A 25,858-nucleotide genomic window follows, 5' to 3' on the forward strand; every position below is an offset into this window, starting at 1 on the left:
ATACCCCGTCAGCTGTGAATACCGGGGAACATAGACGTGTGCGTGACTGATTATCTTTGTAACCCTTTTACAGTTTCTTGAAAGCCCTGAGCTTGGCTCGTAAACAGCTTCGTGCTCTCGAAGCTACCATCGCTGGGATCGATGCACGTGGTGGCCTTGTGTAGACGAATTCTTTCTCAGCATGCTTTACTTCGGCGCACTCTCTCCTCAAACATCCTGCACCATAATAGGTTACCTCGATGTCAAGGACATGAAGGGACTTCATTGACCGTTTACGCGGTCGCAAACTATCTTGCGACCAAGGCCAACTGGCACCCCAACCTAGGTTCGACCAAAGTTCTGTGTCTTGTTGATTTGTTGACTTGTTGACTTGTTGTTGTTTCTATTGTCGTTGTCTCGTCTTCTTTCCTTCTCGGCATGCCAGTTACTTAATGCAGTGGACGCGTTATGCACACGTTGCGCCAACCGCTTTCCTTTTAGGCCTGACAGCAAATATTGCACAAGGAGTCGGGGCACTTAAGTGAGCGTTTGATACGCGTCGAGTCCTGTTAAGTATGCGCTACACAAAGAAGACCTGTGGGCTTAAAAATAAGCACATACATGGCCATTGCTATTCTCTGATGCAGATGGCTGCGTCCAATGCGTTCTCGGTTCTAAACTTTCGTATATCCTTCTTTTTCCATATAAAAAGAGGAAGGACCTTTCTTTCTTTTTCTTTTCTTTTTCTTTTCTTTTTCTGCTACTCATCCTCCTCTCCTTCACAACTCAACCCCCTAAAGCCCGTTCTGGAAAAAAAAGCAACCAAGTCTCCGACCATGAGGTTCACTGCCATTGCTGCCCTTCTCCTCGCTGCCGTCGCAAGCGCACAGTCTCCTATTCTCACGAACTGCGCACCTGGTACCACGGAAATGACGGTGACAAGCGTCTCCTTGAGCCCCTACCCTCTGTGTACCAACAAAAATGTCTGTATCACTGCCACCGGAACACTCAGCACCTCTATCGTTGCCGGCGCCAGTTTGTCGATCTCTGGTAGATATTTGGGACGCGTCGTCTACACCGATAATCAGGACCTGTGTAATCTCCTTTACGTTCAGGGACATCCCTGCCCTGTTCCCATCACCGTCACCAGCCTTACTGTCTGTGTTCTCGTCAAGCCCACTGCCCCTACTAGCGTAAGTCGGAAATATGATACTAAATGCTTATGGGCGTGCCTCTTTTTTTTTTTTTTTATTAGTTCTAAAACAAAGATATTGCCGCGTGCTTCTTTCGAACTTGCCTTTTGCCAACTACTTCAATAGATTCCCGTTGTGCTGACTATCAAGGCCATCAACGGCAACGGCAATGTGCTCTTCTGCGTGACCGGCACAATTACTGCCCAGAACTGCCCTTAAATCAGTCGAGCAGGACTCGCACTCTCCACGGTTCTCCAAAATATCTACCTCTCCTCCATATTTTTTTTTCTTTTTAAAAGAAAAGTCTTTGGTAATAGGTGAAGGCGGATTTTTTTTCTAGTATTTATTGCAGATTTATCTGACAACAAAAAAAAAAAAAATAAAGTATTTTTGGAGGTCAAACCTTTTATCTATCTCTCGACTCGGATGATGCCTGGATGCGTATGATACGCGACGGTTGGAAGAAAAGGAAGAAAATTCCTTACTACCTTTCAAATCAACTCTGAGTATTGTACGCATCCATGCGGCAACAAACCTAGCTTGTACTCCTCCCCCGTTTCGTTTACGCCAGAGCTGAGGATGACAGACCTGAGTGTATGTTTTTTCTTTGGTATTCCACGTTTTTCGTGCATACGTGCTTACATGACAATGTTTATTCTGTGTGGGATATCCTGCTCCCTTCCCCCTTCCCCCCTCCTTCCCCCCCACACATACCCCGTCAGCTGTGAATACCGGGGGACATAAACGTGTGCGTGACTGATTACCTTTGTAATCCTTTTACAGTTTCTTGAAAGCCCTGAGCTTGGCTCGTAAACAGCTTCGTGCTCTCGAAGCTACCATCGCTGGGATCGATGCACGTGGTGGCCTTGTGTAGACGAATTCTTTCTCAGCATGCTTTACTTCGGCGCACTCTCTCCTCAAACATCCTGCACCATAATAGGTTACCTCGATGTCAAGGACATGAGGAGACTCTGTTTGACTGTTCGCGCAGTCGCAAACTACCTTGCGACCAAGGCCAACCAACACCCCAGTCTAGGGTCGATCAAAGTTCTGTGTCTTGTTGATTTGTTGACTTGTTGACTTGTTGTTGTATTTATTGTCGTTGTCTTGTCTTCTTTCCTGCTCGGCATGCCAGTTACTTAATGCAGTGGACGCATGATGTACACATTGCGCCAACCGCTTTCCTTTTAGGCGCCTGACAGCAAATATTGCACAAGGAGTCGGGGCACTCAAGTGAGCGTTTGATACGCGTCGGGTTCTGTTAAATATGCGCTACACAAAGAAGACCTGTGGGCTTAAAAATAAGCACATACATGGCCATTGTTATTCTCTGATGCAGATGGCTGCGTCCAATGCGTTCTCGGTTCAAAACTTCCGTGTATCCTTCTTTTTCCATATAAAAAGAGGAAGGACCTTTCTTTCTTTTTCTTTTCTTTTTCTGCTACTCATCCTCCTCTCCTTCACAACTCAACCCCCTAAAGCCCGTTCTGGAAAAAAAAGCAACCAAGTCTCCGACCATGAGGTTCACTGCCATTGCTGCCCTTCTCCTCGCTGCCGTCGCAAGCGCACAGTCTCCTATCTTCTCGAACTACGCGATCGGTTTCACAGAGATGACGGTGGCCAGCATCGTCTTGGCCCCCTACCCTCTGTGTGTCAACAAAAATGTCTGTATCACCGTTATCGGAACACTCAGTACCTCTATCGTCACCGGCGCCAGGTTGTCGATCTCTGGCAAATATGGCGGACGCGTCGTCTACACCGATAATCAGGACCTGTGTAATCTCCTTTACGTTCAGGGACATCCATGCCCCGTTCCTCCTCTCGCCTCCATTACTGCCTGCGTCCTCGTCAAGCCTACTACCCCCACTGGCGTAAGTTGGAAATATGATACTAAATGCTTATGGGCGTGTCTCTTTTTTTTATTTTTTTCATTAGTTTTAAAACAAAGATATTGACGCGTGCTTCTCACTAACTTGCCTTTTGTCACCGACTTCAATAGATTCCCATCGCGCTGACTATCCAGGCCACCAACGGCAACGGCAATGTGCTCTTCTGCCAGGTCGCCACGGTCACTGCCCAGAACTGCACTTAAATCAGTCGAACAGGGGTCGCATTCTCCATGGATCTCCATGCCCTTTCCCTTTCCCCCCTTTCCCAATATTTTCAGCAGATAAATATTTTTCTAGGATCAAAACCTATATCTGTCTCTCGACTCGAACGATGCCTGGATATGTGTAAAGCGTGGCAGTCGAAAGTGATGAAGCAGAGAAAGAAGAGAAGAAAAGAGATGGTAAAAAAAAGAAGAAACGTGTTGTTGATGTATGGCGCTACATTCCTGCGCATCGTGTATTTAGTGTGCCATATTGGATAGGCACTTTACTAGGATTACGCTAAATCGGCGACCTATCCTTCGAAAAGTTTTTTTCCGCGCACATCGGTAGCGACCTTGTCCTCCGTGGCACGAGACTAATAAAAGATTACAATCTTTTGGTAAGAGCGGATAGCACCCTACTGCTATTCCATGCCCATTAAGCGATTAATCTGGAAGTCGAGTTCATCGATCCAGATTGGCGTGATAGACGAAAGGGACAAGTTTGCCTTTTGCTAAATTTTGATGGTCTCAGTTGCTGCAGCATTTCCTCCCCTCTGATTCATAAGGAAACTTTTTTTTATTTCAATCATTGTGGCTCCATTCATGGCTATTTATTCCCCACGGCGATGATATCCTCAGACGGGTTTCGCGGTTTGAGAATGCCTGCCCGTACCCCCTGATTTCCTTTTTCCACACGACGCTCTGCTGTCGGAGACGATATTGCAGGTGGTGGTGGTGGTGGCGCATTAGGACTACTATCTGTGTCTGGTACCTGAGGCCACTCACGTCGCTGTCTCTTGGGGCGATATGGTTGGAAAGACGTATTCACTTCTGATCCAGCGAACCCTTCTTGCCATTTCACAATATGGTCCAGTGCCTCCAGTGATCTCTTGAGGCGATTGAGAAATTTAAGGTTTTAGGAGTTTAGAATGAGTAATATTTATTTGTACGAATTTTGATATGCTGTGCTTGAGGTACACTTCTCACTTTTAATGAAGTACACTGGCCTCTGGTGAAATATGCGACATTGATTATGAATTTGTCCCCACACATTTCCTACTGCTCAATGAGACTCTCCAATGCTGGATCCCCGTCCAATACGGACAGAATAGTGGCATAAGGTGTCCGATCGCTACGCATACGTGTTATGTCGCCCGCGACAACCTGGCATCTCCTGCAAACAGTCGGTGGGTTGGAGTGGTCAGGGGGTTCTATGGTTGAATCAGCGGTTTATTCGAAGGTTGATTGCCGTCTAATCCTGCGTTTGGAGAATTCTTATATATTAGACACAGTTGTGCTGGAATGCTCTAGAAACTAGGCGCAGCATGGTTATGACCATGGCATCATTCTTGAATAAACAGTTGTACCTGTTGCATCTCCAGTAAGCGGCATTATACATCGCTTCTCGATAACCTGAGGAGGCATTATGCCGAGCGATCTCGACCATCTTCCACTCCCTAGGAGAAGGAGCCCAAGCCCGGCACGGCACCTTGGTGGTCAATGCTGACCATGAAAATCGAGGCGGTAGCCCAGGAACGGGGTCGAGGGACGGTGCTCTAAACGGTCCAGTGTATTTGCTCTGGCTGCACCTCTCATACTCAGGGTGGTCGAGATCGACCTCAGGGTTGAATCGTACCCGTGGAGGGGCACGCGCAGTGCGAAGTATAATGTGATCCAGAGGTCAATGAGAACAAGAGAAGGATCCTTAATTACAGCTACCGAGCGATTACTTATTGCTCGGTGGCTTAAGTTAATTTCTGAACTCAGTCTAGCTATCAGACGTGTTTGTAATTGGCTGTTCGAATGCGTTTGTGTGTATGAGCGTGGCATGGTGCTTGTAAGAATCACAATGAAGAGCATGGTTTAAATCTCTTCTTCTCAGACAAATCTATCATTAGTCTATGGGGATCGGTGACACAAAGGACGTAGAGAACCCATGTGGGGAAAGCGTTCTATCTGCTCCGTACGAGGTCATGGAACAGAAATATGCGATTTCAATCGGCATGGATCATTTCTATCGGTTCGGCTTCAAAATTGAAGGTCTTCCTGATGTGGAAGAGTCAGCCCATCGGTTATCAGAACCTGAAGAGGATAGTAAGCCCACTCTCAAGCCTCTCATGATCCCTGACATCGAAAAGGCACCTGAATTCATAGCTGCGAAAGAGGAGTTCATGCGAGCTAGAGTCCTCGCCAAAAAGTTGTAACCCCACCCTTAGAGCTCACGCATATCCCTTGTCCCACATATGGGATGAATTTTTTAGAGTTTACATAGGTTTTAGCGTACCTCTTCAAATATGAGAACAAGGGATAAGGGTGGGGCTACGACGTTTTTGGCGAGGACTATTTTTGTGTGTGAACATGCCTACTCTAGCTATTTATTCTACTAGATGAAAGAAGAAGGAACTCAAACTTCTAACTAATAACGTACAGCAAAACAGATAGTCCGAGAAGTTAGCTCACTTTGGCGTAAGAATGCCTCCAGCGCTGCTGAACAGGCGCTCCGAAGAGAGGTACACGCGTGCATTGCTTGACAATTGTGGGAGCGCATTCAATATGTGCCTCCACCAAACACCTCTGGCATATGTGATTGGTGAGATTTTTTATCTATACTCAGCATAGGTACCACTGGTCATCTTAACTTCGTTCGTTCGTTTGGTCACCTCTCTTTGTTGCTGGTCATCTCCCATCATCGTCACTGAGCATTCTGTCAAGGTCTGGACAGGCAGGTAAGCGAAAGATGGAGGAGTAAGAGCGAGTACAAGATAGGGAAGTATTTTATTGTAGATTGAGGTTTGATTAGGGCAACTAGCTAGGCCTTTTATACATGAGTAATGCTTGACTTGGGGTCCCAGCTCGGTAGCTTATATCGTATAAACTCCGGTGCTCGGAACCGCAACATAATGTAAGACTCATGGAATTGGCAAAGGTGGATGCGGGCAATCGTCTACTTGGAACGGGCATGCAACGCTAAACCAGATATGCTTTCCGTGTGGGGCAATTCTGGAGACGCGACCTGATTTGGGCTCGCGTAACAGACGCGAGGTAAGCACAAGCCACTAGGGTCAATTGAAGTGAGTGCAGGTCTGTCCTCAACCTTAATTCGTGACACATTCCATCAACTCGTCACCTCAGGATTCATCCCTTCTGAAAGGTAACTCATTGACTCGAGAGTTAACCCGTGCAGAAACGCATTGTCATAAGTGGCCCCGCTTCTTCAGCTCCAGCAGATATACTTCGGGCTCTGCCGAGTAGGAAAGTGGCAGCGACAATGGCGGTCTTCAGAAGGGACCTGCATGGCATGTGCTCTCATGGGCGCCATATGCTCTCTCTGTTTGATACAATGCCAACTGGAAAGGTTTTGAAGTTGGAGATGCTACCACCGAGGTCAGGTCTCCTAACGTTTCATTTTCTTTTCTTTTTTTGCTTCTTCGCTTAGTTCTTTTTCTACTCTTCTGAATTCGGACACGTCATGTCAGCATCGTCATACCTGAAATGGGCACTTGAAAAAGTGCCAGGCCAAGAGCATGTCTCATTTGGAAATTTCGTCCGTCACTTCAACTTGAGTGACAGGGAGTCAGCATCACAAGCTTTTACTTTGCTTATTGGCTCTCGTCTAATACGTAGCAAGAGACGAGAGAAACTCCAGAAAGCATTCAAGGAATTCTGTGATCATCGTGCAGAAAGGTTCTGGGCTGAACATAACCTGCAAGTCAGCTCTGAAATTACGGCCAAGCAAGCTGAAGTAATATCGCAGAGAGTTGGGATAAAGCAATCTGAGATCGCGTACGATCGGTATTTTTCAAGTGCCAACGGTAAGCTCTATTTCTCCATTGCAGGAGCTGTAGGACAGCCATTTGTGTCGTATCAGAGGAGCATAGCAACTGACTCTGTATTTTAATATACAACTCTAGCAAAGAAACCGTCATCAGGACCAGTGCAGGCCTTACCCATGTATTCCGCCGATGGCACTACCTCTGTGGGTCAGTATTATTGACTGAATGAAGGACCTCATCGATCCATCTTTTGTTGCGATACAGAGGAAGATATTTATACACTACATATTATGCTATAGTGTCCAGCACTTCAGTTCCGGCTGAAAATTCGGTTTCCTCGAAAAGATCAGCTGCAGAAGTCGTCCCTGAGGTTGATGAGAGTATGGGGGCCCCAAGTCATGAACCACCTCATAAAAAAGTCGCGTTCTTGGAAGTCGAGTTTCCTTTGGAAAGTGAAAGCGATTACGTCGATTCCAATCCGTCTTCGGCCAGATCATCCCTGAACTCCATTGACTTCCGCTTTATCGATCATTTGGTCGGACCAGGCACGTCGTCTTCGCGACTGACCACAAAGGCTCGCCTCATAATCGACCAAGTTGATGTTTCTGAGTTATTGCTGAACGCACGAAGATCAGTGGTCAAAAAGCAATACGAGATAACGGATGTTTCGGATTTGTTGTAAGTGGTTGCTGTATAGCTTCTGAACTTTTTTGTTTAATGATCTGACATCTCTTCTTAATTATGTTTATAATGTATGGGTGCTTTAGAACTATCAATTTCATCTTTGACGCGAACTTCCTGAAGAGACACGTTCCGACAAACATCTCGGAAGCTTTTTTATCTGTAATATTACCCACGCCATCTGATAGAGAACTGAAGTTGCTTTTCGACTGCTCTGTATTTGCGGCGTCACATACATTCCAAGGTACCAGAAGACACATTCGGAACAAAGTCCAAACAGAGGGAGAGAGTCTTGCAGCGAACATTCTGCGCTACTATACGGAAAGGCCCAGCCTCTGGCAGCAGAGCACTTCATATCCCATCCCCCCGCGATCGCTAGCACAGAATGAGGACACATACACGCAGGCCATTATGAAAAATATTATCTTCGGCGTAGTCGGTGATTTGGATGTGTTAGATCACTGGTAAGTCAAAATGTGTAACTGATGCTTACATTAACAATATGAACAGCTCGTAAATGATGCTATTGTCTTTTTTAGGAGTCAAGACCCACTGCCGACCCCCGCGGGTTTCGAGGAAGCGTATTACCCCGACTATTTCGCAGAATATGACGGATTCCCACTTCTGATTGTTGACATCAAAAAGTCGGGAGCAAATGATGACGATTTGGAAGAGGACCAGCGGATACTCCCCTGCATGCAAAAGCTGATGATAGATCGCATGCTCGATGCCGGGGTTATGGCCCCAATAGTAGTTGGGTTCTTGATAAGATGTAAGTAATGTAGGTTATTGAGTTTAGCAACATTTCTTCCGCGCAATGATCACGGTATTGACTTGAATGACGTCCTAGGCTCCCGCTGCGAGATTTCCCTGATGTCGTTGGATCATGAAGCCCTATACGTCGTCAAATCAATAGGAGCCTTTGAGCTTCCGCGAAACAATCTCCAACTCGCTCTTCTTTGCCCTGGACTAGGCCCTTTGCAGTTAGCGCATGTAAGTGAACATACTTTTATTGCTCTTTGGTGCCCATGTATCTATCTGTTGCTTAAGCCATTTTATATATCAACTGTGATTAGGAGGTGGTCTTGAGGACCCTCACCGCAATCAAGGCTCGCGATAGTAACTGCAGCATGAGAGCAAAATGGCGCCGCCCCTCCTATTACGTCGAGGGCAACCGAATACCAACTCCTAAAGCCGTGATTGATGAAGACGTAGACCCAACGGCAACGAAGGCGCAATAAAGTGCGACGCAGACTGTCGGTAACATGTGATTTGCATCACTTGAGTCAAGATGTGAATAGGCCTATTGCATTCATAACAGCAGGCTCCAAGGACTCTCACATCATGGATGGAGATGACCAAAGTACAAGGAACGGAACTTGAGTGTATATAGACGCCCCCGACATTCCAACCCAATCAACTTACTAGAAGTCTCAAGAAAACTGCGGATTGAGCATACCACTGGAGGTGGAATCAAACAGCATGCGTCAATAATCCGTGGAAATGAACAGACTTCACCATAAATGAGGGACTGAAGAGTATGGCACTGGAAGAGGAGTATCGAAAATTGGATGATGCTGACCGATATTATCTCGATCTAAATTTCGCAACGCTTAGGATTTATACCAACAATTTTTTTCTAACACAGTTATTTGGACACCGAGATTACACGGGCCCCTATCGCAATGTTGAAAAGGGTTTGTTGTTACTGTTCTACGTACTAAAAGGTTACTCTATGACAGAAATGGAGAGATTGGCATCCCGAGTATGCACATCTCCGCTGAAGAAGCCTCAGCACACATCATGAGATGAACTCTTTGAAATGCCTTTCAACAGCATATATAGTATTAGAGTAGCCCAAAAATTACAGTCAAGGAGAAGAACACAGGAATGATGCCAAGGCGGTGCTGCACAGAGTCCTTGACCTTTCGGATATCTTGCACGTCCTTGATCTCAGTGCGGTGGAATCTGCTTGGTTTCACAGTGGGCCAGTCCTGGTGAAGGAACCTTTACTGTGTTGATATCAGATTGTCGAATTCCGCCTCCATCAAAATGTGGTGAGCTAATCAATGCCTCTCTAATTGCTCAACCCTCTCTATTTGACTATTGCCACTGTTACCAAGCTCGAATAAAAAACTCGATATCACAACATTTTTGCCTGAGTAAACACACATTTTTGAATCATCCATATTAAAAATGGGCAAAATCGTTTATTTAGTCAATCGATTCTTGCGAGCGATTTAGTGTTCACTGGCCGAATAGCGTGCACTTATTACCCTTCGTCTTGACGCTTTTCTTCTGTTTTGCACACTTTTATCCCACGTTTTCATCACTGCATGCCCTGGAAACCATCGCCATGAGTAACATGCAAAGCCCATCTTATGAAGACAATGCGTCTGTGGATCAGCATCAGCCTGGGAGTGATGGCCTACAGCCTTCGAACTTGTCAGAGTCTGAGGAGGAAGCTCTTGTGAATCCCAGGCGTCAACCACGTTCACGGAAGCCAATAGCTTCACAAACTGCTTTGAATTCGCCTTCGACAGACTTCTTTCGGTCCCGACGAGCCCTTGCTCCGCACCAGAACCAGCAATATCAACAAATTGCAAGTTATATCCAACAGTCGCGACTACAACAGCATCCATCTCAAGAGCTTCAACCTCAGCAGCACCCACATCAACAACTCCGACCGTACGTAGACGCGCGAGTGTATCAAGAGTATTGGCATCGCTCGCCGCTGGTAATAGCCTATTTATCACATCATTTTGTAGCATGTATTGTCAAGTGGGCATGCTTGTATTAACCAAAGCGGTCTTTCTCTCTCAGCATGACACTAGAGCATCAGGTCAGTTTGCTACGCCCTTATCGACTGCTCCTCTTGTTGTGCCTTGGCCGCTCTATACTATATTGTTGACCATAGATTCCTTGCGGTCTGGTATTTCGCCGACTACTACTGCCACTAGTCCATCTCGACAGCCCCTATTTTGACATGTAGCGCCACAACAGCAGTCTTTTCCACTAATATTACCCCTCTTTCTCTCCACACTTCCCTGCACTCTCTCGTGCATCGGTAAAAGGCACTCGTAAACGAATGCAACCTGATTTAAATGTAGAGGAACTATCAAGAGCGAAACTTAGAACGAACCTCAAGTCCCGGGAAAAGCAGACGAAGTTTGTCTACACTACAGAGCACGACGCCTTCCTCGCTAACAAGCTTACGGACTATCGAATAAACAGGATTCTACGAGGCACCGGTGGCAGGAATCAGCCAGGACTATCCAAATCAAAGGTCCACCAGCAGATTGCAATCGAATTCAATGCAAAATTCGACGCGACCCTTGAGGGAGCCCAGATCAAGAACAAGATCGCCAATATGCAGAGGCTCTGGAAGGATACACGCAAGTCGATCAATGCTATTGACAATGGCGACCTCGACGAAGACGCTTTGAGGGATCAAGCCCTGAAAAGGTGTTCCTTTTTCTATATCATGGAGCCTATTTGGGCGACGTCCTGGTCTCAAGCGCCGAGAACAGCTATTGAGGGCCCAGTCGACTCGACGGAAGAGATCATACAGGACGCTGGCGCTGATGAGGATAAGGACGATGAGGATGAGGATGATGTGATGGACAAATCGAGGGACGCAGGAGAGGATTCTGCTGTCACTGCAAGAACTGGATCGGTATCAACTGCAAACGGTGGATCAGAAACCATATCGCGAAATGCAACAAAGACTCAGGCCCAACTCGGCGAGCTTGTTGTGGATCTTCAGGACGCGAAAAAGATGGTGGAATTTTCTATCAGAGAGCAAGAGGCAACGAAGCGACATATCGCTGACCTCAACCACAGCATGGGGATCGAAGAGCAAACGACGAGGCGCGAGCTAGAGCGGTTACGTTTGGAGAAAGAGAAAATAATCGAAATGGAGAGGACGAAACAACTGGCGATCCAGTTGCAGATTGAACAAACCAAACTTGAGCGCCTGAGAATGGAGTATAAATTGAGAATGGGACCAAGGAAAACTGCTGGCGATGGAGCGAGCCCAGCGTCAGGTTGTCATAGTATGGAGGAGACGTCAACTGCGTAAGGAACTATAAATACAATGATATGTTGGTCGTTTAATATAGTGGGTGTCGTTGCTGTTGTAAAGAGTTACTGCTTGATTCATGGCTCTTTCTCGATCCAAACGGACAAAAATCTCCCCTTCTCCTTGCACGGATTGGTATATCTTGATATACTGCTGAGTCGCGCCTGTTTTGTGAGATTTGAGCAAATGTCTATTGTGCTTCATCCTTTTTACAAAAGTGGGTGCAACTAGTCATTTATTTGCCTTTCCCTCCTACTGTAGGTGCTACATTCAGTGGCATGTTATATCGCTCGCTACGGTGAACCCGATGCTACTCGCTTGCGCACTTATTCTTTAGGTAACTGACAGACAGCGCTTCAATGCCGGAGATGGAAGGACTGCATATGCCTGTTACACTTTCGAGGTAGCTGCGCGTAACCTTTTACTTCGTCAACACATATTCGATCAGTCTCTTTAGGTTGCGGATGTCCTGCTCGTTTTCCTTGATACCTTCATAAAAAAACTCGTTCATATTCGACGAATCGATATAAACCATTACATCTTCAATGCCGGTGGCGGGGTTCACTTTGATGCAGGTAATTGGCCTAGGTTTTTTAACTCCGGGAAACTCGAGATGAATGCGGAGTATGCCCAAAATCTTCCCAGGAGTGCCGGAAGCCTCAAATGCGCGTCGGATATTTTCCAACTGTGGGTTCAAGCTAATGCCGTCTTTTTTCAAGAAGCTGCATCTAATGTCTCTGGATGTTTCGTTCTCCTTGTGCATGGTCTGTGGCACAGGTTTGCTATAAAACTTGATAACAATGGAGCCAGCGTAACGATTGTCGGAGAAAAACCATACCCCATCCCGACGGGTGCCAAACTGCTCTATCAATAACTTGTTTTTCGGACGGGCGGTGAGAAAGTCGAGATCACCCTGAACACTATCTCTGTATCTAAATTCGCTTGCCGTGTTGATATCGTCAATCTGGAGCTCGAGTCTGTCACACCATGTGGGCAAGGCGATGCCTTTGAGGAAAGGAAGGTCCGCAATACGAAAGCCATTGAAACGTTGCAGTGAGCGTCGGACGAGTGGTTCCAGCGCATCTCCCTTTGCTGTTAGATTTACACCGAAGTTCGTAACAATCCGCTGAAACTGATCGAGGTACTCCAAAAAGGCAGGATCCACACCAGAGATTTTCGACTCCTTCTTCACTGCCTTCACGACCAACGGCTCGCTCATGATCAAGCAAGTTCCATCGGGGTCCGATTGAAGCCTGCATAAGGCCTTGTCCACAAAGTCGAATTGTGAAATACTTGCGAACGAAATCTTGCCACCTTGAAATTCGTAGGCCAAAACCATTCGGCCGACTAGACGCACTGTCTCGCCTGTCTTGTCGCTATCGATGATGCTGCGCACCTTGCTCCGCAGACCAGTCAGTACGTTCTCGATCGCCGAGTCAATCGCCTCATCCAGCATGGTTTGTTTGGATTCCTGGTCAGAGTGACAGCCGATAAGTTTATTGATAACGCTGAGCGAAAATCGAGGCCGCCCCATAAGTTCCTGGCACTTGGCAGGTGGGAGTTCACAGTCGGATATATCGACTAGTCCCGATAGCACGCTTCCCACGTCTCCTTCATCAAACGAGGGGAAGCACGTTATTTTCGTGAAATTCATTCGCTTGCCAATTGCCGAATACATCTGGTCTGCATCCTGCAATGATAGCGCTGTTCCAAGCAACACCAGCGTTGCACGCATGTTGCTCAACGTTGCAGATAGAGGCGTGAGAAACCCGCGGCGAAATCTGACTTGTACATGGTTCCTTCCGTCGAGGATTTCTTGGTCGCCGCCTAACGCAGACGGTGCGATGAATTTATCGGCCAAGATACGAGTTCCTGCGACGTGGGCTTCATCCAGAGCGATCATTAGTCCTCGTATCCGTGGGGCAAGATAGTCTGCCAGCCTATTCTGCACATGATCTCGCATGAGACGAATTGTCCCCACCTCATACGCGCGCAGCTCGTTGACCAGCGTCCAAATTGTCTCAGCTCCTTCATTAATCTGTTCATGGAAGAACTGAAGAGGCTCGAGATCAGGATTGTTGTTGATAAGAAGCTGAAGGAATAGCAGTCTTGATAGGAACTCAAGCTCGACCCTATCTCCTACAAGCCGTTTCAGGGTTGAATCATTCTCCATCAGGTCGTTCAAAGATACTAGCTCTGGTCTCGAAATGCCCCCGCACATCTTTTCGACTTCCCTCGCAAGTGTAACAAAGTTGGGATCCTTGAAGTCCGGGGATGACATAGTGCTCGGGTCGCAGCACACGCAATATATAACAAAGTGTGTCTTTGCGAGATCGACCACCGTCGCAGTCTTTCCTGAACCTGATGGGCCAATTAGGGTCACCACGCGATGGCCATTAATCTTGCCGAGGTCACTCTCAACAATGCCGCGCAATGTCTCGTTCCTGTCTGACGTTGGTTCCTTGTCCAATACCCTTCCCAACATTACCAGATTCATATCAGTTGCTGTGATACCATATGGCAGAGCTCTTTTGTAGAAGGAGCCTAATTTTCTCTCGGTAGGCTTTGACGTCCCTTACATCCACGAAATGCCTGAGGTGTTTTCGGTTTGCACCTTCGATGATAAGCGTTAGTTCTGGCCCAATATCAGCATACGGAACAGCTTTTTTCGGGATGGGCGTTGCTGTGTTGTCATAAAGGAGAGGGAAAGAGGAATGGGTTTAGCGGACTAAGGCGTGGTACGTTAGATAGAAAAATAAAGTGCCGGGTCATTCGCACTTACCAGAGAGTGGTGTACTGAAACGAGAGACTTGAAGGGCATAGGTAGGAGCATGGATAGGAACAGCTAATGTAACAGCACGGTAGAATGCAAGAAACGATGGGGTGAAGAGTCAGTACTTCGTGAGAAAAAAGCGAAACGCGAGTAAATCCAGGTATTAATTCAAAGCGCGTGGGATGCATTACCTGGCGGTGGTCGCTTCACAATGATGTGGATTGCTTTTTTTAGGCGGCTCCTCTGTGAAGACCTTGGAGAGGCGAGTCTTTGGGACAAGCTCCGTCTTGTAGTCGATCTCGTTCAGGAAGACCGCATTGCGGATGTTGGCAGCGACGACAGGAACCGAGACACGCCAGACCATGAGCTTGTCTGCTGCGACGTTGTCAAACTCAGGCGTTTTATTGGCCTTGATGAGACCCTTGAGGCTATCCACAGTTTCTGTCGAGAGGATCTTGACGGGAAATGCATTCGACATGGGTTCTCTATCGGTGAGACAAAAGAGATTGAGGTTGGACATGGTTGAAAGTGTAGCCGAGTGTGATTGAGGTGAACAGACGACGTGGTTTGTTGACGTACGTAGGAGGACGAGAGTGAAGAGCACTATGGCAGAGAAGAGGAAGAGAGAGAAGAGAACCAGACGAAGTCTGTCAAAGTGGTCTGTGCGTTGCCACTGTTTTCAGTGCATGTGACTTTTGTCACGATTTTCACGCTAGTGTTCAAGCTGCCAAGCAGAAGGATGAAAAGGCCTCTGTATCCCCTATCGGACGCCAGCATGGCATCAAGTTTAGCATGGCATCAAGTTTAGCATGGCGGCTCTCCGTGCATCGAACGAGCGAGAGAAGATATTGGCTATGGTGAGAAAACTGCTAGCTCATGCTACCAAGCAAATCATGCGTACATGGCCCTTCTACTGGACCAAGTACTTTATGATGTTGGGCGTGGATTTGCAAGCCCTGCAGTCGAAGATTTCTGTACCTCGTAGGTGTCCGTGTCTTCAAGATCATCCAGCACTAATTTGAGCTGAAATGGAGCATAATGGCGTCCCAGTATGGCGCCTGTCCCATGCGACTCGAGTAGCATCGTATGTGTGAATGCATGGGGAACGCCGTGCAGGGTTATACAGCGGTGTTGGCATCGTATTGTACTATACAGGTGAAATGGTGCTGGATTGTGCTGGCTGTGCTGAATTTGTGCTGGTTGTGCTGAATTTGAGCTGCATTGTGCTGAAAAATGCTTAAAATCAAACTGCAGCCTTTAGTTAAAAAACAGCCTAGAAATCAGCTGAGTAGCACACCAGCACGAGCCGCTAAAATTTAAAATTTAGAGCTCTTTTTGTTTGCAGCCTAAATTTGTGGCCCAAGCACTGCACTCCCAAAGAGGCTGTGGGCCTGACTGCTGCAGCGACCTTGGCCCCAAAAACCTCCAAGTAGGATACTCGGACGACTGGCTGCAGACTTCCTGCTGGCCATAGGAACCCATGAAAGTGATACACATACGGCGCCTTGTCAATATTCTTGTCCTAGACTGTCTTGATCTCCACTTTTTCATACCGGCATCCATATGACATTGGGATTCACGTACTCGCTGTTGACGGTCCTCCAGTCGATTATAATATAGGCCTATTGCCATATCAGTTTAGCGCGCATGTTGCATCAGAGGATGCTGCATAGTGTGCTGCGATCACCAATGATGTTCTTTAATACCTCTTCCATGGGATGTATCCTTCACCGTCCCAGCTAAGGCCAATCAGCGGTTGATGGCGTCTTTTCGCTATTTTGCTGTGTGCTCAAGGACAGTCTACTAAGCCCCTTCGGCTTTGGTGCTGGTCGCTGTATCGACGTCCAGCTTCACTATTCTCATCCCTCCTTTTAGCTTCATATATCTCTTGCTGCATTGGTACTCCTTGGCGACGTCCCGTAATATCTGAAGGCTAAATTCTGTTACTCGATCGCCACCTTTGCGCTTTTCCGGGGAATTCTCGGTGGAATCAGCACTATCCGCGCTTACCGTCAACAGGACAGGTTCATCAAGGGTAAAAAGCATCGTCTGGTCCAGAATTTGAGTGTGTTCTATTTCGGCATCGCAGGAAGCAGTTAACCCACGTTCCATTTTCAAACTCTAGGCTCCATCTTTTTTTTTTTTTTTTTTTTTGGACCTGCATTCTTACCCATCGTATCATTGGTCAAAAAACACCGCTGTGGGTCCAGGTCTTGTGGGTCTCTCGCTGACATATGTGCTCAACATCACCCAAATCCAGACCTGGATGGTGCGTAATTCTACTGACGTCGAATACAATATCGTGGCCGTTGAGCGTCTTCAGGAATACGTCGATCTCAAGCCTGATGTATCAGAGATGAATCCCAACAACCGTCCACACAGGAATGGCCAGCTCAGGGGCGCGTCGAGTTCGTCGACTACGAGACCAGATATCGCCCAGGACTCGATCTTGTCCTACACGGCGTTAACTGCTCAATCGACTCTCACGAGAAGATCGGCATCTGCAGTTGAACAGGAGTAGGCAAGTCCAGCTTGGTTCTGTCGCTCTTCCATATCACCGAGTCCGCAAAGGGACAGATCCTTGTTGACGGGATCGATATCTCTGGAGTTGTACGATGTCCGCTCTCGATTCTCGATTACCACCTAGAACCCGGTCCTGTTTGCAGGCACCATTCGGTTCAACATGGATCCCTTGGGGATAATGTTCGACGCTGAGCTGTAGCAGGTACTCAAGGACTCGTATTTCAAGGACTATGTCTCGGCCATGGAAGGATGATTCAATGCGAGGGTGCTTGAAGGATGCGACAATTTCTCAGTGGGTCAAGGGCAGCTGATATGCCTTGCACGGGCGCCTCTCCGCAAGATTGGTCTGTTGGTCCTGGACGAGGCGACAACGGCGATTGATCTGGAGACGGATGCGCTGGTGCAGGCGATTATTTGGCGATAGCCCGCATCAATTCAAAATCTGATGTTGCCCGTCGTGTTTGGAGTGGCCCGTATTCCCAATATGGAAGGTGGCTCGACTGCCTTGAAGGAAAATGTGGCGGAAACGAGACGTACCATTCAAATCTGCCCGTTTGGATGGCTCGTTTACCTCGTTTGCCTCGTTTTGATTCAATGGCCTTGTTACTCATTTGTCTTGGTTGGGTACTCAAGTTCCAGCGCGAACTCGAGCGTCTTCAAATGGATGGAGCTATACCAACGTCCAGAATTGTACTTCTCGCCGGGCGAGTACCTCCTTGCCGACTTGGCGCACGCACTCTCCAAGTTTTGTATTCCTGCTTTCAAGTCTCCTGCAGCATATCCACCTGAAATTGCCGCATTCAACACTTGCCTTGCTCGCTATCGCGTCCGTGACAGACCCTGCATTGGTCTCCCGAAATCACGGTGGTCCTCACTCAAAAACATGAGGCAGCAGATCCGGAAAGAACAGGGTATAGTGATTCTGACCCCATGGATATTGACATTCTATATACTCCATTACATGCTGGCTTTGATCGGTGATAGCTGGGCGAAATTGTTTAAAACCATAGGGCCTTTCAGTTTCGACAACAGTGAATCATCTCAGACCACTATGGACCCAATTACGTTCTGCGAAACCTTGTGGAAAACAACGCTGGAGACAAATATTGCTTGAAATTGACCCCAACTCCAACTAAGATGTAGAGATAAAAATGATGGTTTTTATTGCTTTACACCGTCAATCATTTCTAACAGCTCTCGGGTCTGTCCGATGGAATAGCCCTTTTCAATGCATAATATTAAAAACTCAATCCTCGCCTTCTTGGCTTCGGCCTCTTGGCTTTGTTCCTGTTGCTCTCTCTGGTGTTTCTGTAGCTCTCTCTGGTGTTCTTGTAGCTCTCTCTGGTGTTCCTGTAGCTCTCTCTGGTGTTCCTGTAGCTCTCTCTGGTATTCCAACTTCATGCGCTCGATAGACTCCTTCGCTTGGAGGCCAAAAAAAAAAAAAAAAAAAAAAAAAAGTGAGAAAGAGCACAAGCAAGAGAGAGAGTCCGTACAGATCGATTATAGTCAACTTACAGTTCACTCTCATCTCCATGGACTTCATAAAGACTTCGCCGAATGTCAATGTTTTTTTGATGGACACGGATGACAAATCCTGTAGGGCTGGGGGCGGGTTCAAGCGCACATCCCGGGATCCGGAGCCCTTGGACGTGGAACTCGACCGACTTGAGGGCTCTCTTCGGAGTACAAATGGGAATAACGCTGTCGAGACCGATGGTGCCTTTGACCTATGATTCATGAACTTGGTAGGGTTGAGAGCAACACCTGTTCTTTGCCGTGTTCGGTGTTCCATCAATGCTTCCTCCTCCTCCTCTCCCTCCTCTTCTTCCTCCTCCTCCTCCTCCTCCTCTTCTTCTTCCTCTTCTTCTTCTTCTTCACCTTGTTCTTCTGGATAGTTTAGCAAGTCTAGGGATCCACCAGTACTGTCTCTCATTGTTTCGAGTATATCAACGAAGCCATCAACCTCCGTAATGGCGCTGGGTACAGCCGCATGAGTATCAAGCTGTCTCGTTATTGTGGTCTGGGAAGTCTTGCTACGGAAGGTCACACCCAACGCTGATGTCGAGACCTCACTCAGTGGCTCTATGCTTGGACTTGAGCCAAACGAAACGTACATCTTGGTAAATGAATAGTCCCTTTTTTGCTCCATTGTCGGTATGCCCTTGCGCAGATCGTCATCAGTAAGACCGTTCCCCGTTCCTTTACTAAAAGCCAAGGCCTTCACGTAATTCTCCTTGTACCGTTTGCAACGTGCACTCATGGCCTTGCCGATAGGACTGGAATTGGCTCTCCCATTGTGCCGTTCGGATAAAATGCTCTTGGCTTTCCTGGCTTTCCTGGCTTTCCTGGCTTTCCTGGCTGACGCGTACTTGGTGCCCACATTCGTCTTGCCGTCCTTGCCATACACTGGACCAAAGTTGTCTATGTTCTCCAGCCAAGTGAGAACAGGATCGAAATCATTGGGTTCCCAACGTGGAATGCGATCGCCAGATTTATCGCGATTGGCACTTTGCTGAGAAGAGCCAGCTTCGCCGCTGGCTTGTAAAGAATACTCCCTGATGTTGTCAAGGCTGACTATTGTAGTAGATTGAATGCCAATAAGTCAAGGTTTGAGTTCGAACATATCATTCATAGACTAAACTCATGACAGGAGGCACACCTGTTGAAGCTAGCTTTCTATGTTGGACTATGAAGAAAATCGCGGCCAGGCACTGCTGCCCCCACCTCGAATAAAGAAAAAGTTCTCTTTGCAACGCGAAATCAGCGCACCTTTCTGAGGGAGTTTTCTCTTCGAATTACCAGCGGTTGGATGATGGGCCTTAGGGCTGTGATGGAGTGAGTGATGAAGACGAGAAGCGTTTCGCCCCACCCAGATTCTATGAGTCATGCAACATGATCAGCCAAGACAAATGAGCAACAAGGCCATTGAATCAAAACGAGGCAAACGAGGTAAACGAGCCATCCAAACGGGCAGATTTGAATGGTACGTCTCGTTTCCGCCACATTTTCCTTTCAAGGCAGTCGAGCCACCTTCCATATTGGGGAAACGGGCCACTCCAAACGAGACGGGGACAGGGCGTGTTAGAGGAACATCATGCTCAGAGATACAACTCGCAGTGTTTTCTTTAAACAAAAGCCATGTTTTCTTTAAACAAGAATTGGATATGGTTTATGGTTCCTCTCCCCTCCCCCGATAATTCCCCACGTGGGTTTATGCAGTAGAATGAGCAAGAGGAACCGCGCCATGGAGGTCTAGATCTCTAGGCCTTGTTTTTTCGCGTCTGATAGACTAGACAACCAGGTGTCGGTTCTTGTTCCAGTTTTCTTTGCACAACTGTGTTCGCGCTGTTGTCTCCTTCTGTTGCATAATCTTGTGGAGCGGCTCTCTTTGTAGGGTCATACTGTCACACTGCACCCAGGATGGGAAGAGGAAATTTACGGTCCATGGTAGGCTCGACCCAGCCCTCTCTTCCAGTTAAGGAGGTCGGAAATGTAATTTCCTTTTTAGGCCTCCTACTTCAGAGGGGCTGGTAAAAAAGAATGGGTCGCTGGCAGGGTTCGAAAATGGAAGGTTCTTAAGGGTATTTTCAGGCTAAATCATGCAAATACAGGATACAGGGCATACATTCCATAGTCGCAAGGTCGCGCTGGCATGCGCTGGCATGCGCCATGGCCATGCATAACAGCACAATAAAATATTAAAAATATGCTGCTCCTCCCTCACCTCACATCTTTCTTCTCTCAGCGGCTCGCCTCCTTACATTACTTAAAACTGGTATGTTGCTCATCTCTGAAGACATTGCTAAGCAGTCTAAAGATGAATCGCGTAAAGCTCCCAGTGACTTATCAATTCAATCTCAGTCCTCAGCAGCAACTCATCAACATGGCCCTACCGTTCAACCGTGAAGAAGCTATCAAGCGGTGTCAAGATGTCTTCCATATCACCCCTAAAGACTTGCAGCTGGATGTCGTCGAATGCATCGGTACCGGTCGGGACTGTATTCTGATTGCTGGATGCGGCTGGGGCAAGTCCCTTGTATATTTTCTACCGACGGTGCTCTGGACCGATCGGATCATCGTTGTAATATCACCTCTGAGGGCTTTGATACAAGAACAGCAGCTGAAACTTGCAAGCTTGGGCATCCGCAGCACGGCCCTCATGGGCGGAGACATCACCGGGATTGACTCTGGAGTGGCCGCAGGATTGTATAGGGTTATTTTTATGACACCAGAAATCATTTTTGAGAACAAGCGCGTGCAGGAACTCTGGTTCGACAAGAGATGGCGAATGCGACTGCAAGCCGTTGTCCTGGACGAGGCTCATTGTGTCACCTCTTGGGGTACCACTTTCAGAAAGCTATATGGCCGCCTTGGAGAACTCCGGACGTGGGTGCTTCCCAGCGTGGCGTTCATTGCTGTATCGGCCACTCTTCCGCCCCAAGCCCTTGCAGATCTCAAACACAGGATCCATTTCAAGGGCTCTACATCTGTCATCAATGTTGGTAACGATCGCCCTAATATACGACTGGAAGTGCGACACTTCAAGCCAAACAACAAGCTGAGGCATCTTGATTTTCTTATGGACTTCCAAAAGACCATTGTTTATTTTGAAAGCCGGAATGAGACCGTTACGGCTATGAGGTACTTGCAAGGGTTGGTGACCGATGTCAACGATAGCAGGATTGCCTCCTGTCTGGGGTCGGAGCGCACTCAGGAAGCTTTGGAATCCTCGGCCACAAAGAAGGACATCACCCTCTATCATGCACTCATGTCCGAGGACTACAAGCGGAAGACCATGGAGGCATTCAGGCAAGGCAACATTCGCTTGTTGCTATCTACAGAAGCCGCTGGAATGGGATGTGATATCAACGACGTCGACCGTGTCGTTCAGGTCAGGTGCCCCACTAGCATTTCATCCCTTGTGCAGCGTCTTGGTCGTGCAGCTCGTGATCCGAAACGTCAGGGGCTCGGTATTTTATTGGTACCACCACCATCCGATGAGACCAAGTACGCCGACGAGCATCTCAAGGAGTACATCGTCACTCAAAAATGTCGCAGAAAAGTCCTCAATGACGTCTATGGCAATGTGCATCATCCGAACGAGAATTGCTGCGATCTTTGTCACCCTACACGGAAATCTTCATATCCGCAGGGGCAGATCTCCTTCACAAAAGTGCTCACCGCTGTCACCTTGACAACCGCTTACATACCAAAAACTCGAGTCCCCAAGCGCACGTTTGAGCAGAATGAGCTGGCCAAGGAAGCACTGCGGAACTGGAGAGCAATGGCATTTGTGCGCGATTTGGCACCACTCTGTGATTCCTTTGAGCCGCGCTGCGTAATGACGGACAATATGATCCAGGTGCTTGGGGAGAATTTCGCAAAAATCACAACACCCGCAGATATTCGTTCTATCATCACTTGGACACCTGTGGTTGAGCTACAACGGCAGGAAGTAGCCGATATTCTCATCAGACTGAACAAGGATATTGACATGGCAAGTGCACAGCCGCCACAGGAAGCGGGCCAGTTCATTGACGGTCAAAGCGGAGCAAATATAGAAATTGATCGAGAAGCAGATGAGTCTCATCAAACGCCCGCTGCTGTGACTTCAAAGCCTACATCAAAACGACCGAGTTTATTCAAGAATAGGACTGCATCAAATTTCTTTAGTCCCAAGAAAAGCAAGAAAAACTAATTTATAAAACATATCCGGCATTAAAAAGCGATCTAATATATTCCTCCGCTTGATTGTCCTCGTTCTTCAGACCATCAACAACAACAGCGTCTTGTTCATCGCCACCTAAATTGACGCTTTTCTCGACAAACTTCTCGAAGCGTCCATCTATCAATTTTTCCAGACCTTCACTGACCAGGTTTTTCACAAGCGGTACACTGCAGTCTCCCGGCCGCGCATTGCCGAGAATGTCATGGTCCTTGAGCGACTGCTGGATTAATTGAATGTCCCGCTCTGCGGACAGTGTTGAGTGAAAAGAGCTGTTGTGTGTTATGTCGTACTCTGACTCAAGCGTCTTGGCGATCTTCGAGAATAAGCGGATATTTGTTGATATCTGGTTGGCTAGCATTTCCCATGACATGTTGCTCTCTTTCCCTGAATGTATAGTCTTGGTCAGCAGATTGTTGTGTTCCTGATACAAGTCCGCCGGAATCCACCCGCTCGCCTTGCCGTTGGTATTAATCAACCAAGATGACACGACTGCCTTTGTCCATTGCGGTGACCATGCATGACGAATACCGTAAGCGAGGCGCATGAGTTCGTTCGCGTAATTTTTCGTCTCCTTGGACTGGAACATGACAGTGATCACCTTGATGACCTCGAGGATCCGCCCGACGTCTCCAACCTTGATGGCTGCACCCAGTTCCATATAAACCATCATGTCCCTGAGAAATAAGGCCGCGTTTGCATTTGCATTGCCGAATTTGCGAGGGTTCTCCATCGGATCGGTGAGATACTGGTGACAGATGGCCTCGGTAGCTTCGCGGACGCGTTTGTCTAGCGCTGCGTTCCCAAGCGGTGCCTCATAGCTTGTCCCGAACGTTTCCAGCTTCTGAGTATTCAGTATCCTGTCGTCTAATACCTCATCATTCAGCATATCGATATCCAGTATCTCATCATCCAGTACCTCTGGCTTCTGGGCGTCTGGCTTTTCGGCATCCGGCTTCTTGGCATCTGGTCTCTGAACATTAAGTTCAACCTCATAAACCCGTCTCACCATTGCATCAAAGATATGCCTCAGCACTTCATCTGCAGCGTGATAGTTCGGCGAGTCTAGGTTCACGCGTTTACGGCCCAGCATAGTTATGAAGAAAGCCAGTGATCCTGGCTCCGAAATACGTCCGTAATGCGTGCGAAGAATCGTGCTGCAAAAGAGCATCTGGAGGTGAAATAATTGCATAACAGGGACCGCCCATTCTAGTCGATTAAAAGGCGTGGTGTCTGCTGCACGCAATTCCTGAAGGGATATGACCCTGGAAACGGTCAGTTGATCTCCAGAAACTATGATCCTTGTATTGCTGTTGAACCAGTCCTCCGGCAGTTTAAGCATGATCTGGGTGATATCCTGCAAGACGTCGAGATTGCCTTCATTTGTCGATTGATCGTGCCTCATCGCAGGTAGTGGAAAGGTTAGCGTCTGGCGGGTTGGGAGAATCTCGAGTTCAGGAACATGGATCGAACAGCGCTCGTACGTGCTGTAATGCCGCTGTAGCATGTCAAAGAGGTGGAATGTATAGACGAGCTTCATATGCGAACGGTTCTGCTGATCGGGTAAAAAATCCGAAAGTTGGGGCGGTCTCAGTAGACTCTGAGCTGAGGTTGGCGTGCCGAGATCCTCGCCGATTACAATGGTGGCGGTGGTGCCGTTCTCAAAAGTGTCGCCATTGTAGGTCCGCTGATCATATTTTCGATTCGCGATGTTGATGTTGTCGTAAAGAATTGAAAACGGATGGTTCCGAACTGCCTCTCGGACTCTGCTGAGCATATCGTTTGATAACTGTGTGAGGGCGTTATGGGTCGTCATAGGCGAAACACATAGACCGATAGAGGCGAGTACATTCACCACGCGCTTTGGACATCTTGTGGCCGCGAAATACAGTCCGAAGATCATCTGCAAACGGTTTGACTGCTGGCTCTGACGAACTACCAGCATGCTGGCGATGGTTGATACAATTGTCGTTAACTCCCGCGGGTGATAAGGCAAGTCGTCGCACCCCTCCTCTTCCTCTTCCTCCTCCTTCTCCTGCTCCTTCTCCTGCTCCTTCTCCTTCCCCTTCATCTTCTTCTTCTCCCTCTTCTCAATACTCTTCATTGCTTTATTCTTGCGCAGCTTCTTCTCCTTGTACGCCAATCCTCTTAAAAGTCTTATGAGGCAGGGTGCTGAAGAGTTGAGCTCCTCCTCAATAGGATCCAAGGAAAATCCTTCGACATGTGCGTGGGTAACACTCCTGGCGCTCGTTTGCAAACTTCCCCCGTTATTGACTCTTCTGAGATCCTTCCGTGCTCGACCAATGACAACATCCGTGACAGCTTCCGTGAAAGTTTCGTCGTTCTTCGTGTTTTCGACCTTGCCTGCCCATTCGTTGATCAGGACAGCTGGACCATCTTGGGCGATAAACATGCCAACGAAGAATCGAACCTTACTGTCGCCAGACCGGAAAGCCTTCAGCAAAAATGAGCGCAGCGTGAAGTGATTTTCCTGGATAGCCTTAAATACGTTGGCCAGGCGAACGTTCTCTGGGGCGTAGTCGCGCGACATGCTAGCAGCTGCAGTTTCGTCGATAATGTTGTTTGCAAAAATGTACGCCATAGTGTTCGCTCTTGAGGACTGAGGACTGAGATTGAATTGATAAGTCACTGGGAGCTTTACGCGATTCATCTTTAGACTGCTTAGCAATGTCTTCAGAGATGAGCAACATACCAGTTTTAAGTAATGTAAGGAGGCGAGCCGCTGAGAGAAGAAAGATGTGAGGTGAGGGAGGAGCAGCATATTTTTAATATTTTATTGTGCTGTTATGCATGGCCATGGCGCATGCCAGCGCATGCCAGCGCGACCTTGCGACTATGGAATGTATGCCCTGTATCCTGTATTTGCATGATTTAGCCTGAAAATACCCTTAAGAACCTTCCATTTTCGAACCCTGCCAGCGACCCATTCTTTTTTACCAGCCCCTCTGAAGTAGGAGGCCTAAAAAGGAAATTACATTTCCGACCTCCTTAACTGGAAGAGAGGGCTGGGTCGAGCC

At 47.7% G+C, this 25,858-nt stretch overlaps 9 protein-coding genes across 9 annotated transcripts; 6 read left to right on the forward strand and 3 right to left on the reverse strand.

The window, feature by feature from the left end:
* Positions 1-815: 815 nt before the first annotated feature.
* Positions 816-1,391, forward strand: BC939DRAFT_475820 (uncharacterized protein; the record flags this gene model as incomplete). Its single annotated transcript, XM_051558534.1, has 2 exons — positions 816-1,172; positions 1,299-1,391. The coding sequence occupies 2 exons, from the start codon at positions 816-818 to the stop codon at positions 1,389-1,391; spliced, it is 450 nt and encodes a 149-aa protein (XP_051413624.1).
* Positions 1,392-2,665: 1,274 nt separating this feature from the next.
* On the forward strand, positions 2,666-3,273 carry BC939DRAFT_446988 (uncharacterized protein). The gene is made up of 2 exons (XM_051555033.1): positions 2,666-3,043; positions 3,172-3,273. Exons 1-2 carry the CDS (start codon positions 2,690-2,692, stop codon positions 3,262-3,264), a joined length of 447 nt encoding a protein of 148 aa, XP_051413625.1. The 5' UTR covers positions 2,666-2,689; the 3' UTR covers positions 3,265-3,273.
* Positions 3,274-5,267: 1,994 nt separating this feature from the next.
* BC939DRAFT_475822 (uncharacterized protein) lies at positions 5,268-8,959 on the forward strand (the record flags this gene model as incomplete). The annotated part of the gene is made up of 12 exons (XM_051558535.1): positions 5,268-5,358; positions 5,695-5,774; positions 5,884-5,990; positions 6,241-6,306; positions 6,889-7,076; positions 7,176-7,244; positions 7,337-7,715; positions 7,907-7,962; positions 8,155-8,182; positions 8,258-8,490; positions 8,569-8,711; positions 8,795-8,959. The coding sequence occupies 12 exons, from the start codon at positions 5,268-5,270 to the stop codon at positions 8,957-8,959; spliced, it is 1,605 nt and encodes a 534-aa protein (XP_051413626.1).
* A 933-nt stretch (positions 8,960-9,892) lies between these two features.
* Positions 9,893-11,842, forward strand: BC939DRAFT_446996 (uncharacterized protein). The gene is made up of 3 exons (XM_051555034.1): positions 9,893-10,455; positions 10,542-10,560; positions 10,793-11,842. Exons 1-3 carry the CDS (start codon positions 10,075-10,077, stop codon positions 11,797-11,799), a joined length of 1,407 nt encoding a protein of 468 aa, XP_051413627.1. The 5' UTR covers positions 9,893-10,074; the 3' UTR covers positions 11,800-11,842.
* Positions 11,843-12,220: 378 nt separating this feature from the next.
* Positions 12,221-15,092, reverse strand: BC939DRAFT_475824 (uncharacterized protein; the record flags this gene model as incomplete). The annotated part of the gene is made up of 3 exons (XM_051558536.1): positions 12,221-14,343; positions 14,582-14,644; positions 14,783-15,092. The coding sequence occupies 3 exons, from the start codon at positions 15,090-15,092 to the stop codon at positions 12,221-12,223; spliced, it is 2,496 nt and encodes an 831-aa protein (XP_051413628.1).
* Positions 15,093-15,465: 373 nt separating this feature from the next.
* On the forward strand, positions 15,466-17,093 carry BC939DRAFT_501811 (uncharacterized protein; the record flags this gene model as incomplete). The annotated part of the gene is made up of 2 exons (XM_051560212.1): positions 15,466-15,553; positions 16,783-17,093. The coding sequence occupies 2 exons, from the start codon at positions 15,466-15,468 to the stop codon at positions 17,091-17,093; spliced, it is 399 nt and encodes a 132-aa protein (XP_051413629.1).
* A 1,157-nt stretch (positions 17,094-18,250) lies between these two features.
* BC939DRAFT_446998 (uncharacterized protein) lies at positions 18,251-19,009 on the reverse strand. Its single transcript, XM_051555035.1, has 2 exons — positions 18,611-19,009; positions 18,251-18,516 (listed from the first exon to the last, which is right to left on the reverse strand). Exons 1-2 carry the CDS (start codon positions 18,885-18,887, stop codon positions 18,257-18,259), a joined length of 537 nt encoding a protein of 178 aa, XP_051413630.1. The 5' UTR covers positions 18,888-19,009; the 3' UTR covers positions 18,251-18,256.
* Positions 19,010-20,912: 1,903 nt separating this feature from the next.
* On the forward strand, positions 20,913-22,747 carry BC939DRAFT_501813 (P-loop containing nucleoside triphosphate hydrolase protein; the record flags this gene model as incomplete). Its single annotated transcript, XM_051560213.1, has 2 exons — positions 20,913-22,635; positions 22,713-22,747. 2 exons carry the CDS (start codon positions 20,913-20,915, stop codon positions 22,745-22,747), a joined length of 1,758 nt encoding a protein of 585 aa, XP_051413631.1.
* BC939DRAFT_447007 (uncharacterized protein) lies at positions 22,523-25,577 on the reverse strand. The gene is given in 3 exon segments (XM_051555036.1): positions 22,523-24,889; positions 24,902-25,447; positions 25,534-25,577. 2 exon segments carry the CDS (start codon positions 25,420-25,422, stop codon positions 22,795-22,797), a joined length of 2,616 nt encoding a protein of 871 aa, XP_051413632.1. The 5' UTR covers positions 25,423-25,447; positions 25,534-25,577; the 3' UTR covers positions 22,523-22,794.
* Between the last annotated feature and the right edge of the window lie 281 nt (positions 25,578-25,858).

This window comes from Gamsiella multidivaricata, assembly GCF_025024155.1.
Source record: "Gamsiella multidivaricata strain RSA 2152 chromosome Unknown BC939scaffold_22, whole genome shotgun sequence".
Lineage (NCBI taxonomy): Eukaryota > Fungi > Mortierellomycota > Mortierellomycetes > Mortierellales > Mortierellaceae > Gamsiella > Gamsiella multidivaricata.

Bases quoted from the DNA above. Each gene is read 5' to 3' on its own strand.
- BC939DRAFT_446988 (XM_051555033.1), top strand. From the start codon at position 2,690: ATGAGGTTCACTGCCATTGCTGCCCTTCTCCTCGCTGCCGTCGCAAGC. The intron at 3,044-3,171 runs GTAAGTTGGAAA...CGACTTCAATAG, and splicing joins AGCCTACTACCCCCACTGGC to ATTCCCATCGCGCTGACTAT.
- BC939DRAFT_446996 (XM_051555034.1), top strand. From the start codon at position 10,075: ATGAGTAACATGCAAAGCCCATCTTATGAAGACAATGCGTCTGTGGAT.
- BC939DRAFT_446998 (XM_051555035.1), bottom strand. From the start codon at position 18,887: ATGGAACACCGAACACGGCAAAGAACAGGTGTTGCTCTCAACCCTACC. The intron at 18,517-18,610 runs GTAAGTTGACTA...TTGGCCTCCAAG, and splicing joins CATGGAGATGAGAGTGAACT to CGAAGGAGTCTATCGAGCGC.
- BC939DRAFT_447007 (XM_051555036.1), bottom strand. From the start codon at position 25,422: ATGGCGTACATTTTTGCAAACAACATTATCGACGAAACTGCAGCTGCT.